This window comes from Ambystoma mexicanum, chromosome 3q (genome assembly GCF_040938575.1).
Source record: "Ambystoma mexicanum isolate Mex_15411 chromosome 3q, UKY_AmexF1_1, whole genome shotgun sequence".
Taxonomy (NCBI): domain Eukaryota; kingdom Metazoa; phylum Chordata; class Amphibia; order Caudata; family Ambystomatidae; genus Ambystoma; species Ambystoma mexicanum.
In genome coordinates, this window is record NC_090926.1 from 226,818,170 (window position 1) to 226,832,852 (window position 14,683).

At 47.0% G+C, this 14,683-nt stretch overlaps 1 protein-coding gene across 3 annotated transcripts in view; it reads left to right on the forward strand.

The window, feature by feature from the left end:
* ARHGEF25 (Rho guanine nucleotide exchange factor 25) overlaps positions 1-14,683 on the forward strand; it is a 1,011,938-nt gene that overhangs the window by 914,147 nt on the left and 83,108 nt on the right. For all 3 annotated transcript variants that reach the window (XM_069653604.1, XM_069653606.1, XM_069653607.1), the window contains 3 exons: positions 908-997; positions 1,908-2,000; positions 9,551-9,601. In XM_069653604.1, the coding sequence (XP_069509705.1) occupies positions 908-997; positions 1,908-2,000; positions 9,551-9,601 (234 nt within the window). The remainder of the gene's footprint in view (positions 1-907; positions 998-1,907; positions 2,001-9,550; positions 9,602-14,683) is intronic.

Consider the following 14,683-nt stretch of genomic DNA (forward strand, 5'->3'; position numbering starts at 1 on the left):
CTGTGTTAGGTTAAGATAATCAGAAAATGTATACAATTGGACACTTTATTTTCTCATCTCTGGCACACAATTTCCTCCAAGAAAGGTGGAAACATTTTACCAGATATTTCAAATGAAAAATCAATAAAAATGTAAAGAAGCTAATGCAACAATGTACAGTATTCTTTTAAAAGGAGCTTAGAGGGAATTTAAAACACAAATCCTTAATGAAAGTGCTAAGAGGTTTTATTAAAACGGTTCCGAATTTTTATTTAAAAGTGTTAGGATTTCTTTTTGAAAATCATCAAAATGATTTTAAAAAGCGTTCACAATGAGAGATTACAATTCATTACAATTTGTTTGTAAAATGTTAAAATGTGTGATTAAAAGTAATCAAAATTCATATTAGAATACAAGTGACCAGAAATATTATTAAATGGATTCGAAGTCTTTTTTAAAGTGATCAGAATTATTGCTAAAATGATGTGGATAGTTATTTTTCACCATGATCAGAAATTATGGCTGTGCTCAAACCTTTTTTTTGGAAGTGATCAGTGATATTATTGTTAAGAGTTTTGAACTCTTTTCCAAAGTGATCCACGTTATTTTCAAAGCAAACAGAATCCTTTTGAAAGGGGTACCTCATTTTAATAGAAAGTGATCCAAATTTAGTTTTTATAATTTTCTTTTTAAGGGTTTTAGATTTCTTTTGTAAAGGTAAAGGTCTGTAATCCACACCCCATTGCAGCAGGGACAACATTTAAGCTATATTGAGACGTGACTTTTTTCAAGACTTAGAAAATGTCTCCTTATTTAGTGGGTGTTCGTATGGAATTGTTGGGTATGGAGGCCTATGACCGGGGTGGAGGGAACAGGAGGCTCCCGGGTATCCAGAACGGCTTACCATGTTGCTGTCTGGTTTTTGCAGGAGCGGCGCTTGCACATGTATGTCGTTTACTGCCAGAACAAACCCAAGTCTGAACATATTGTATCAGAATACATCGACACTTACTTCGAGGTGAGTAGGGTTTTACCAATATTTTTTTGTATTTGGACAAACTACTTCCTTGAAACCGGGTTGCCATGGAGGTGGGGAGGCGGTAGGGGGTTTAAGCTGCTGAAGGACTGAGAAAACCAGACGGATTGCGTCACGCTTCCACATGCATGTGCATCTGTACCTTTTTGAGCTTTGCATCTGTCACTTAATGAATGAGGGTTTGCGTCCAGGTCTTAGAGACTCATCGTGGGCTAGTCCATTTCATCAGCAGTGATCCAAAATAAATGCTATCTGATAGATATTGGGGAGCCCATGTGTGGGCTGAAGGTAGGGTGACCAGATTTCGAAAATAAAAAACCGGGACCGGCCACTGACATAGAATTAGGACTACAGCTTCAGCAGTGAAACTGTAGTCCTACTTTTATGTGGGTGGTGTGTCCCGTGTCATGTTTCAGTGCCTGGGGTCTCGAGGCTATTTTCAGTTTAAAAAACCTGTCCGGGATTTGGGGATCGGGTGGACACCATCCCTGTTTTTGGCAAAAATCATGATATCTGGACAAAAATCAGGATGGTAGCCACCCGATCCCCGAATCCCAGGATGGGGTTTTTAAACCTAAAAAAGTCTTGTGACCCCAGGACGGAAGTGCAAATACCCGGACAGTCCCAGCAAAACCGGAGAAAAAGGGACATATCTCTAGGGAACACAACCATGCCTTGATGATAGACTCATGCCTTTCATGAGTGTATGTTCCAAATTCACAGGGAGTGCCCTTAAAGACTAGGTCTAGACTTAGTTCTAGATAAGGTCTAGGCTTTTAATGATTGTCTGCGGTTCTTGATAAGATCCATGCAGTGACTCCCACTGCTTACTGAGGAGAGACCTCTCTCATCTACTCACTCTTGCACCCTCTGTCACTCATTCCTTCTCCAGGACCTGAGGCAGCAGCTGGGGCACCGGCTACAGCTGAATGACCTGCTTATCAAGCCAGTGCAGCGGATTATGAAGTACCAGTTGCTGTTGAAGGTGAGCTCCATCGCCCCTGGTCTCCAGTGGAATTGATTGCTGCATGCATTGATCGAAGACGATCATATTTTGGGAGTCGGTTTACATGCACACAGTCTATAGAGTATCACTGTCCACTGATGCCCAGGGACCTTCACTTGGGTGGGGCTGCCATAGGATCCTGTGGGCAAAGGAAGCTCTGGATCCATTATCACCTTTATCACGCGGAACCCAGGCTTGCACACATGACCTTTTGGTGTCGGTGATGAGGCATATCTTTGGAAAGACAGCTAGGTATGGGGTAAGCTCGAAGCTCATAGGATGCAGAGGGCTGAAGGGGTAATGAAAAGGCCCATACATGTCCCGCCTGCTCCTGAGTTCTTTCCCTCTTGTGGCTATCATGTGGGTCTTGGAGAGGGTTGCTTTCACTTCAGGGGCTGCTGTGGTGGACTCTCCTGGGGTTTGCTAAATGCTTGGGTTTGGATGCTTGGTCACCCCAACACGTCTGTTTTGCTCTGTGGTCACTAAATGGTTGGGCAAAGTATGGGCCCCGCTGCCAGGGACAACCGTAGTGTTGGTGGAGGATGGTGGGGATGGGGGCAGAGGAGTGTGTTGAGGCCGCAGAGTCTAGGTCATGCTGTTAGGCTGTGAAAGTCTCAGTAGGCTTTGGCAGGTAGTTTGTCTATTTTCAGCATGGGTGACACAGGGTGACCCAGGGCAGCATCTCTTGGTGCACAGAGTTGTGATCTAGAGAGCTTATGGAGATGCTGGAGTTTGAGCGGAAGTGGTCCAACCTGGTAAGCCCAAGCAGGCGATCCTCCATGGCTTGCAGTTCCTATTCTCTTCTCCGAGTAGCCAATCATACCAGAGCCCACATTATAAGAAGAAGCAGTGTGGGGATATGAACTCTCCACTGCTGGAAAAGAGCAGTGATGGATCTCAGGCCATCCAGGAGACCTGCGATTCCCCTCAAGCTGGAGATCTGGCCCACAGAAGGAAGAGGGTGAAGAAGAGGGGCCAGAGAAAATGGAAGAAGAAAAGGAAAGAACGCTTTTGGAAAAGAGACACAATGACAGTGGAAGGAAGTAATAGGACAATGGAGAGAAGTGAATACATGAGAAGGGAAGGAGATGACGGTAGAGGTGGAATAGATACCTGGAGAGATTAATATTTGAAGTAATGTAATGTTGAGGAAGAGAAAAGAATAAAATGGGGAAGATGGAGAGAGAGCAACTATTGGGGGACAGCAATAACGGAGAGGTTTCAATATGGTGGTAAAAGAAGAGAGGAAAGAGAAAATGAGCGAAGAAGCGGCTGGTTCAGCGAAATATCCAGGCCAAGAGAAGGAAGAGGAGACAGACAGAAAAGAGGAAAAAAGAAAGAATTGAAAGACAAGATGAAAGGGGACAGCTGGAGAAGGAAACTGTCGTGAGGCCGCGTGGAGGGAGAGGCTGGTCCCTTAATAGGGACAGTAGAAGAAAAAGAAGAAAGGAAGGAATAATCACGTTCAGGTGGCGAGAAGTTCATAATAGGAGGAAAGTAACCCGAGTAGAGAAGGTGGAAGGGAAGAGGTGGGTAACCATGAAAAGAACAAAGGTAGAAAGGTGCCATGGTCACGAAAAGGACAAGAAATAAAGAAGCGACCAAGAGACACGAAAAGACCCGAAGAAGGGAAGTCTTGAGAAACAACGATGAAGAAGCACAAGAGATGGACTCTGAGAAGAAAACTGACACGTGCGAAGAGACCAAAAGAAGGACTATTCACAGGAGAAGGGGGAAGATGCATCACTAGAAGGCAGAAGGGGCAAGGGGCGTAGGGCAGCTTGGAAGGAGCCCTAGAGAATGAGGACCAGTTCAGGGTTAATTTTTCTGCCTGATTTCCCCCCCAACCTCAAGCCTTCTTCCTTCTCTCTGCTTTTAGCTCTCCAACGCCTGCCTCTCCTAACCTTCCTGGTTCTCTCGCCGCTGGTATAGTGTTTTGATGCAGCTTCAAGTCGCTATTAGGCCCCATGCAATCAATCTAACGTTACTTAGTGCTGCTTGGCCCTGCCTAATGATCATCTTCTCCTAAAGCCTCCCTTTCCCCTAGACTTGCCTTCCATATTTCCATTATAGCACGTCCATGCCCTCTCTGCATAATGTCACATGCTATATAAGCAACCTAACATAACATAGATGCATGCATTTAAGCCTCTGGCTAGGGTGTGTGTGAAAGTGACCAACGGGGTCATGCGATAACATGGTTTGCCCACTTACCTTTCCTTTGCTTTTTAAGCTTCCCTGGAGAATGACCCTTGGTGGAGGGAGATCTGACCACGTTACATACATTCATGGACCGAAAAGAGGCAGAGGGAATTTGAACTGGCATTGGTTTCCACACATTCTCATTAGAAGGAGCCCATAAGAGTGGAATAGGACGATTGGTCCATACATTCTAAATAGCAAGAGTCCAGTGTGTGAAATGGGGTCTTTTTTGCATTTGTTCTCTGGGGAAAGCACCATATAGTTGTGAGATCTGACCTTTGAAGACCAAACAGGCAATTGTCATGCTCTAATGTTCACAACTGATTCTCCAGAATAGTCACAAAATGCAGTTACAAAAGAGGCTTTTTCATTTCTCAATACTTATTTTATCCCTTCCCGATCACTTAGACTCTTGGACAGTTCTGCATCATAATCTCCCCCACAAAATCCTCCCTACACCCTGTAATCTCAAAGCAGACATTTTCCAGACAATAATGTCGACATGCTAAACTACCCACCAAAATGTCCTCGACAATAATCCGGACATGCTAATCTCCCCACCAAATCTCCCTGACAATAATCTTGAAATGCTAAAGTCCCCACCAAAATCTCCCGACGATAATCTCGACATGCTAATCATCCCACAAACATCTGGACCATATATTGGCACTCAAGCTCCATATCTGAATGTCAAAATGGAATGAATTCCAAACTAACCATAACACCTTTCCCGTCTATTCATTCTGGGTCCGTGTTGGTTCCAGTTCTAGTGCCACCACATTTGGGGCAGTTGCCTGAGGATACGCCTGGTCTATTGCCTCTGTGTCTGTATTGTGCTATGGAGACGTTGAGGGCAGGCATGCCGAGATCACTAACCATAACACCTTTCCCGTCTATTCATTCTGGGTCCGTGTTGGTTCCAGTTCTAGTGCCACCACATTTGGGGCAGTTGCCTGAGGATACGCCTGGTCTATTGCCTCTGTGTCTGTATTGTGCTATGGAGACGTTGAGGGCAGGCATGCCGAGATCACTAACCATAACACCTTTCCCGTCTATTCATTCTGGGTCCGTGTTGGTTCCAGTTCTAGTGCCACCACATTTGGGGCAGTTGCCTGAGGATACGCCTGGTCTATTGCCTCTGTGTCTGTATTGTGCTATGGAGACATTGAGGGCAGTGATGCCGAGATCACTAACCATAACACCTTTCCCGTCTATTCATTCTGGGTCCGTGTTGGTTCCAGTTCTAGTGCCACCACGTTTGGGGCAGTTGCCTGAGGATACGCCTGGTCTATTGCCTCTGTGTCTGTATTGTGCTATGGAGACGTTGAGGGCAGGCATGCCGAGATCACTAACCATAACACCTTTCCCGTCTATTCATTCTGGGTCCGTGTTGGTTCCAGTTCTAGTCCCACCACATTTGGGGCAGTTGCCTGAGGATACGCCTTGTCTATTGCCTCTGTGTCTGTATTGTGCTATGGAGACGTTGAGGGCAGGCATGCCGAGATCACTAACCATAACACCTTTCCCGTCTATTCATTCTGGGTCCGTGTTGGTTCCAGTTCTAGTCCCACCACATTTGGGGCAGTTGCCTTTGGATACGCCTGGTCTATTGCCTCTGTGTCTGTATTGTGCTATGGAGACGTTGAGGGCAGGCATGCCGAGATCACTAACCATAACACCTTTCCCGTCTATTCATTCTGGGTCCGTGTTGGTTCCAGTTCTAGTCCCACCACATTTGGGGCAGTTGCCTGAGGATACGCCTGGTCTATTGCCTCTGTGTCTGTATTGTGCTATGGAGACGTTGAGGGCAGGCATGCCGAGATCACTAACCATAACACCTTTCCCGTCTATTCATTCTGGGTCCGTGTTGGTTCCAGTTCTAGTGCCACCACATTTGGGGCAGTTGCCTGAGGATACGCCTGGTCTATTGCCTCTGTGTCTGTATTGTGCTATGGAGACGTTGAGGGCAGGCATGCCGAGATCATTTCTGGCGAGAATTATGTGTTGAAATAACAGCAGGGGGAGATTGTTGAGGCATGTGTAGGCCTTGATACCCCTGGGCACGTGGCCCAGCCAGTTGCTAGGCACCTTTAAGTAGTTTGGGATGTGAAGGAACACAGCAAAGCAGAAGAATAGAATTGCGGTCGTGAAGCAGAGGTGCAAATATGATCACAGCTGACATTTCGCGTTCTCCTGATTTTGGTTCTTTTAATGGCTTCTGTGTTCCTGGTACAGCTGGCGTCCTGGTGCCAGCATCTTCCAGATGAGTGACCGATGCAGAAGAATAGAGCCAGGGGCCCACCGTAGTGGCGTTGGTGGTAGGCCAGAAAGCCACTGCACTGCCTCATAACGGCTCTTCCTTATCACCCGGTGGTGGCAGAGTGGAGATGGCTTTGGCGAGTAATGGCTGCAATAGGCATGCGTTTGCACCCACTGGCAAGTGAGGGGCAGATGGGACCATGCTGTACCGGGAATTCAGTCAGGGGCGTCACCCGGGGTGGGGTGGGCTATTGCCCCCGGTCTTTTGGTTGTAGAAGCTCAGGGGCTACAACCAAAAGGCTACGGCTAGCCCCGAGTCCCAACAGTCTCGACATCACCGTAGCCCCGGATCTTTTCCAGACCAAGCAACACCCCTGCTGGGCACACCTTTTACCCGTGGTTATTGAGAGAAGCAGGCGTGCCCTTACTAAAGGCTTTGGCGCCAGCGTGAATAATGTAATCCGGTTATGCCGCTGTTGTGGCGGCTCCAGTTGTGTTCCTATATGGCGTAACCGGATCAGGGTACAGATGGAATTACAGACGCACTGGGCCAGGAAACAAACCCAGCCTGTGCTGGCTCTCAGGAAAGGCCTAGGGCAGATCAAAACATTGCTGTGGGTTGGCAGTTTGGCATGGCTTTGCCCAGGAGTTGGCGCACGACATGTTTAAATGTTACCCCTCGGGACAGACAGCGGAGTCATGCCGGGGCACTTACAGTTCAAAGCAACCACTTCAACCATCAAATGGACGCAGCGCATCCACACGACATGACCCGCAATCCGTTCGTGCGCACTAAAAATAACTCTAGTCCCACAGAACCATATGTTCACATAAAACATGCAGTGAGCAGCAGCGCTTCCAGTGAAGCATGCTGCCTTCTTATGAGCGATATCACCTTCTAACGTGCATTGACTGACGTGCACCTCTATGCGTGGCACTGCATTACTGTAAGGGGCTCTCACTGTCTTCCTGGGGTGGGTACACTTGGATTCCATGGCACTGCCTTTCAGCCAGGGGGGCCCTCCTATGGTGATTGCCTCATACTTACAGTAGGTGTTCAGGCTTTCCCGGGACTTTCTTTCCAGTGTAAGGCAAAGTGTGCGGTCCTATTTATGGGTCTACAGTCTGGCTTTCAATAGGCAGGCGAACAGGTCGAAAGTGCATGCATAAAGGTTCTCCAATTTAGGAGGGGCTGTGTAGTTAGACATAGTTCGGCGTTGCATGCCATTAGTGACAGTCGGACAGCCGTATCCTGACACCAAACTAGCAAAAGCCATTTTTCATCCCTGAAATGTAAATCATTTTGGAATATGCTGAAAACTTGATGTGGGTGTGGCCTTGGAGGCCCAGCGTTCTGGAGGCCCCGGTCTACAGGCACACCTAACCTCAATGCAGTGGTCTTCAAACTGTGGGTGCTGGCCCCCAGTGGGGGAGGTGGCAATGGATGCCCAGCGGAGAAAGGAGGGGTAGACGGATGTCATGCTCTTAAAAAAGAGACGACGGTGACTACTTTTAATGCGAAGCAGAAGCAGTTATGGCTAAAGGGGGGCAGGAACAATATTTTAATATTTTCACTCAGCAGGGGGCTGATCATAAAAAGGTTTGGTTACCACTGTCCTAATGTTTAAAGCCACAAACTGAAACACCTCCTCAGCGCCTGCAAACCACAGTCATTTCCTATAGCTGTTCAGTGCACATTCACAGCTAGCCATCAACGCACTTCCCGCTTAAACTGCACGCCGTGCAGACAGTACTACCCAAATTGACCTTTTACAATTGACCATCTGCCCAATTGACCTTTACCTTTATTTTACACGTATATATATATATATATATGTCTGGCGTGGGTTTGGGGTAATAAATAATATAATGGGATTGGGTATGGGATTGCGGGGGGTTTTGGATTGAGTGGGGAGTTGCGGGGGGTATTCCCTGCATATATGTCCTAATTAACGTTCATTTCACGATCAATTGTGAAAAGGTCAATTCGTATACATCCGAGCAGACCACTCTGCAAGCGGAAGTGTCTGCCATCAACACACTTCCCTCCTAAACTGCATGCTGTGCAGACCACTCTGCAAGCGGAAGTGTCTGCCACAACACACTTCCCGACTAGACTGCTCACTGTGCAGACCACTCTGCAGGCGGAGGTGTCTGCCACAACAAACCTCCCGCTTCGACTGCTCACTGTGCAGACCACTCTGCAAGCGGAAGTGTCTGTCACAACACAATTCCCGCCTTCACTGCTCACTGTGCAGACCACTCTGCAAGCGGGTGTGTCTGCCACAACACAATTCCCGCCTTCACTGCTCACTGTGCAGACCACTCTGCAAGCGGGTGTGTCTACCACAACACAATTCCCATCTAGACTGCATGCTGTGCAGTCAACTCTGCTAACGGATGTTTCCTGCCACAACACACTTTCGGGCTCTAAAATCCCTGGTATGGTCCTTATGATAGTCTATACCCTACTAGTAAGAGGGGCTGGCTTCCTGGGGGTGATCTTGCCTTCCAGCGAGTAGGACTGACATCTAGTGAATAGGACTGTCCACCAGGCACTTTAGCCCAGTGGGATTGAAGGGCCTCATCACGAGTTGGGCTGTAGCGGTGGTGACGGTATTACCACTGCATTTAAGTGCTGGCCCTATCACGAGTTGGGTGCTAAATGGGTTGTTTTACTTTCAGCTTTTTTTCTGGAGGTGAAAATCCCATTTAGCGCCCTGTATTACCGCCGGGTGTATTAGCTTGCAGTATTAGCGCCGAAGATGGACCCAATGGGGAATGGGGATTTACAGTAATGCGCAACCCGTGATCCGGCGGGCACTAACGCTATTAAAGTTGGGCGGTATTACAGTCGGGATGCTGCCCAACTCGTTATGAGGCCCAATGTATGGTGAGGATACGCTGCTCACTAAATTAAATTAAAGCAGATCATAGCCAATCATGCAATCTGGTTGGGTGAATACAGGAGGCTACATTTTAATATGAAAACACAGCAAGTCAGGTCATGGTAAATAATGCATATGTTTATTAAACTTTTTCATTTTTTCATACCTATCTCTTAACAGGATTTTCTGAAGTACTACAGCAAGGCGGGTGTGGACATTACTCAGCTGGAGGTGAGTGTTTGCCTCCCATTCTTTTGCATTCCACGTTAAGAAAAATGCGCCATTCGAGTCAAGTCACACATGCCACAGTGCCATCCAGTCACCATCCCTAGAAATTCACCGCCAGCCCAGAGGCACATGAGCAAGGCATTGTGGGTATTCAAATGAGGACAAATGCAAGTCTTTAACTCCATTTAAAAGTATTGTGAGTCAACACGATGCACAGGGACAATGAACCACATTCTTGTTCAAGGGCACTAAGCACTGCAAGTCCATGAGCTGCGATCCGGCGCAGAGGTAATGACCGGCAGTCTTGTGGCCTCATGTGAAAGACCTGTGAGGTGCAATCCTGTGCAAGGCCAGTTACCTGGATCCTTTGCAAAGGCAGCGAGGCCCAATCGTGTGCAAAGGCAGTTAGATGAATTCACCCTTTGCAAAGGCAGTGTACTGCAATCCTGGGAAAGGGCAGTTAGATGGACTGTATTCAAAGGCAGTGAGCAGCAACCCGGTTCAAGGCCAGTTATTTGGATCCTTTGCAAAGGCAGTTAGGGCCAATCCTGTGCAAGGCCAGTTATCTGGATCCTTTGCAAAGGCAGTGAGGCCCAATCCTGTGCAAGGCCAGTTAGCTGGATTCTTGCAAAGGCTGTGAGGCGCAATCCTGTGCAAAGGCAGTTATCTGGATCCTTTGCAAAGGCAGTGAGGTGCAATCCTTTGCAAGGCCACCTATCAGTATCCTTTGCAAAAGCAGTGAGGCGTACTCCTGTGCAATGGTAGTTAGATGGACCCTCTGCAAAGGCAGTGAGGCCCAATCCTGTGCAAGAACAGTTATCGGGAACCTGTGCAAAGGCGGTGAGCAGCATCCTGTTCAAGGCATGTTATCTGGATCCTCTGCAAAGGAGGTGAAGTGCAATCCTGTGCAAGGCCAGTTATCTGTATCCTTTGCAAAAGCAGTGAGGCATAATCCTGTGCAATGGTAGTTAGATGGACCCTCTGGAAAGGCAGTGAACTGCAATCCTGTACAAGAACAGTTATCTGGATCCTCTGAAAAGGCAGTGAGGCATAATCCTGTGCAAAGGCAGTTAGATGGGTCCAGTGCATGGCGAGTTAAGCAGAATCCACTGCAAGGCTAGTGAGTTGTAATCCTCTGTAAGGATAACAAACTGCTTTCATGTACAAGGCCAGAGTTATGCAATCACATGAAATGGCATTAAGCCACACACCTGTGCACGGTTTGTGAACCGCCTCCCTTTACAAGTCAGTGAACATCAATCCTGCGGAATGGCAGGAAGCTGCCACCACCACACAAATGCAGAGTAGACATCCTGTGCAGTGGGACTAAACAACAATCCCGTGCATAGCCACTGAGGGGCTATTCTCTGCAGATGCAAGGATGTGCAGCGAGCTGCATTCCTGTACTCGGGTAGTAAACCACCACAGTGGGCAAGGACAGTGAGCCACACTCCCCTGCAAGAGCAGTGTCAGTGAAGCGCAGGTCTGTGCACTAGAAATGATCCACTGCCCTATGCGTGCATAATGATCTGAGCTGCCTTCCCTCATATGGGCAGCAAGCCACAAAACTGTGCAAGTACCGTAAGCCACAATCCAATGCAAGAACAATGACAGTGAAGTGCGGGTCTGTGCACTAGAAATGATCCACTGCCCTATGCGTGCATAATGATCTGAGCTGCCTTCCCTCATATGGGCAGCAAGCCACAAAACTGTGCAAGTACCGTGAGCCACAATCCCATGCAAGAACAATGACAGTGAAGTGCAGGTCTGTGCACTAGAAATGATCCACTGCCCTATGCGTGCATAATGATCTGAGCTGCCTTCCCTCATATGGGCAGCAAGCCACAAAACTGTGCGTACCGTGAGCCACAATCCAATGCAAGAACAATGACAGTGAAGTGCGGGTCTCTGCACTAGAAATGATCCACTGCCCTATGCGTGCATAATGATCTGAGCTGCCTTCCCTCATATGGGCAGCAAGCCACAAAACTGTGCAAGTACCGTGAGCCACAATCCCATGCAAGAACAATGACAGTGAAGTGCAGGTCTGTGCATGAAAAGTGACCCACAATCCTGTGCATGACCAGTGTATACCCTAGCTCCCCCTGTCAAACCAAGGTATATTGTTTTTCAAGACACACAGGGTACTTTGGCCGGTCAGTTCCTCTGCTCTTCCATTGAGTCGGCATGTCCACAGTTAGATAGAATGGTAAATATTTGCATGTCCACACTTAGATAGAATCGTGAACATTAGCCTGCGTCGCATCTAGATGGAATTGTGAATATTGACATGTCCACACTTACATAGAATTGTGAACATTAGCCTGCGTCGCATCTAGATGGAATTGTGACCATTAGCCTGCGTCACATCTAGATGGAATTGTGAACATTAGCCTGCGTCGCATCTAGATGGAATTGTGAATGTTGGCATGTCCACACTTAGATAGAATTGTAAACAAATACTAGCATGTCCACACTTAGACAGAATTGTAAATGTTAGCATGTCCACACTTAGATGGAATTGTGAATATTGGCATGTCCACACTTAGATAGAATTGTGAACATTAGCCTGCGTCGCATCTAGATGGAATTGTGAACATTAGCCTGCGTCACATCTAGATGGAATTGTGAACATTAGCCTGTGTCGCATCTAGATGGAATTGTGAATGTTGGCATGTCCACATTTAGATAGAATTGTAAACAAATACTAGCATGTCCACACTTAGACAGAATTGTAAATGTTAGCATGTCCACACTTAGATAGAATTGTAAACAAATACTAGCATGTCCACACTTAGACAGAATTGTAAATGTTAGCATGTCCACGCTTAGATGGAATTGTGAATATTGGCATGTCCACACTTAGATAGAATTGTGAACATTAGCCTGCGTCGCATCTAGATAGGATTTTGATTGAAGGATAGCATGCCCGTGCCTAGATGAAACTTGAATGTTAGCATGTGCCACACTTAGAACTGTGAACACCAGCCTGCGCCGCATCTAGATGAGATTGTGAATGTTAGCATGCCCACACCTAGATAGAATTCTGAACACTGGCCTGCGCCGCTTCCAGATAGGATTGTGAAGGCCAACAAGTGCCACACTTCGACAAAACTGTGAATGTCAGCATGCTAAAGGTCAGGTAACGCACTAACCAATATAACCTCAAACTCTGCATACTTATCTCACTCAAAAACTCACACAACCATCTCTCGCACCACAATCCGCACGCACTTCACAACACTGCAACCACACATAAGCCAGAGCAACAGCACACGCGGACTGACACCGATCCAATACCCGCACCAAAGCTCAGCACCCGGTGTATACCGAGTTGAAGCTGCCAACAGAACACCACTCCGCTCACTATCCTACTCCCTCTTCACCTTACTAACCCATCCCACCTTATCGTTTACAGATCCGCCAGAGCGCCTGGGCACCAATTCCGTTGGTGACGGTGCGCAGTACAAATACCTTTAACATTTAACATCCATAATAAAGAAAATAGCCAATCACTCAACAGGGGTTATGAATGAGAGTGCCAAAAAATAATTACATGTTTGCCTATCAAATTCTCAATGAAATTGATGAAGTGGCCTGTTGCACTGGGCCATAAGCATGCAGCGCGGCCGCCTTTATCGCACGCCATGCAGATCGGATGGATCATTAGTTTTGACTGAAGCGACAACTGTAAGATGAAACTACTGCACAGGAGTACAGATACAAGGGAAATGGGACGTAAGGAGGGACATGCAGCTTATGGGCGTTGTTTTGACTGCAGTGGCTGGTGAATTCTTTAATTAGAGGGGCGTGAATGTTTGCCTTGAATATGCATAGTGAGGGAGCTCGAACCAAGTAAGAATCGTTTGGCGCAGTGGGGAGGGATCTCCCCCTGAGACCATTTGAATCTGTTAAAATGGTGCATTTTACAGCAAACGTTCTGTAAAAATGTGGGTACAAAAGATATACAGTTTGCAATCAGTTTTATTTGGTAGTGCAAATTAGCATTTTCATGCTGTCTTGGGCCACAATATATGCCGATACAAGCGAAAAAACTTGTTCATGCTGTCTGTGCCCTTACATGTCCATGTAGGATGTAGTAATATATGTCAGTATTACCATATAAGAACTTACGCCTGTTGGCATTGGTAGTAAAAAGATACCATGCTACAGCAAGACAACATGCCCAGACTAACGGCACTAATGTAGCCCAATCAAGGCATGTGCTAACACTTACATCTTTACTTGATGCCTGGTAAAGAAATGTCATGCCCCAGTAAGAATGAATGTCCAGCCTGTCTGTACCATTGAAGGCCAGTTTAACAACATTACGGCACACCTCATTCTGTCTTTAATTTCATACCAGTAAATAATGTCAGCGAGCATTAAGAAACTATATCCAGACTGGCTGCACCAACAAAGGCCTGCATAGCCATGCAATTACACTTATCATGTTTCCTTTATCCATAATGCCCAACAAAAATACCATGCCACAGTAAAATAGTATAGCCACACTGGCCTCACCAAAGTATGCAAGCCTAGCCATGCAATAGCCCTCTTCATGTTTGCTTTACCCTTGATGCCCAGTGAGAATACCCTCCTTAAAAATAGAGGCCCCAGCTTGCACCTCTTCCAACACACAGTGCAGGACACATACACACTCAAAGCACAGCACACACGTTCGTATTCACTTAGACAGAAACCCTTGCGTGCATGCATACAAACACATTACACAATATACCCGTTACATTTGACTCATCGTCTGCTCGCACCTCCTGACCGGATGCCCCGCCCCATGCAGAGCACACTGACTGGCAGGAGAGGTGTTGATTCCTCTCTTGTCAGTCAGTGCCTACGCTAGTTGTGCAATAATTATAGAGGGGAGGCCAGGCTTCCTACGCCCGTGGCCTCTCATTATGGCGTTCTAAGCATTTTGTGAAACCCAATAGGCTCCATATTGTTTTTTTAAATAAATACATAGCGGGGGACATGCAGCTGCTGAGAGGCAGGCAGCAGAGTCCCCTGTGCAAATGAAACATCCGGGTGGACTGTGCTGTCTCCCATTCTGCTGAGAGATGTACGTGT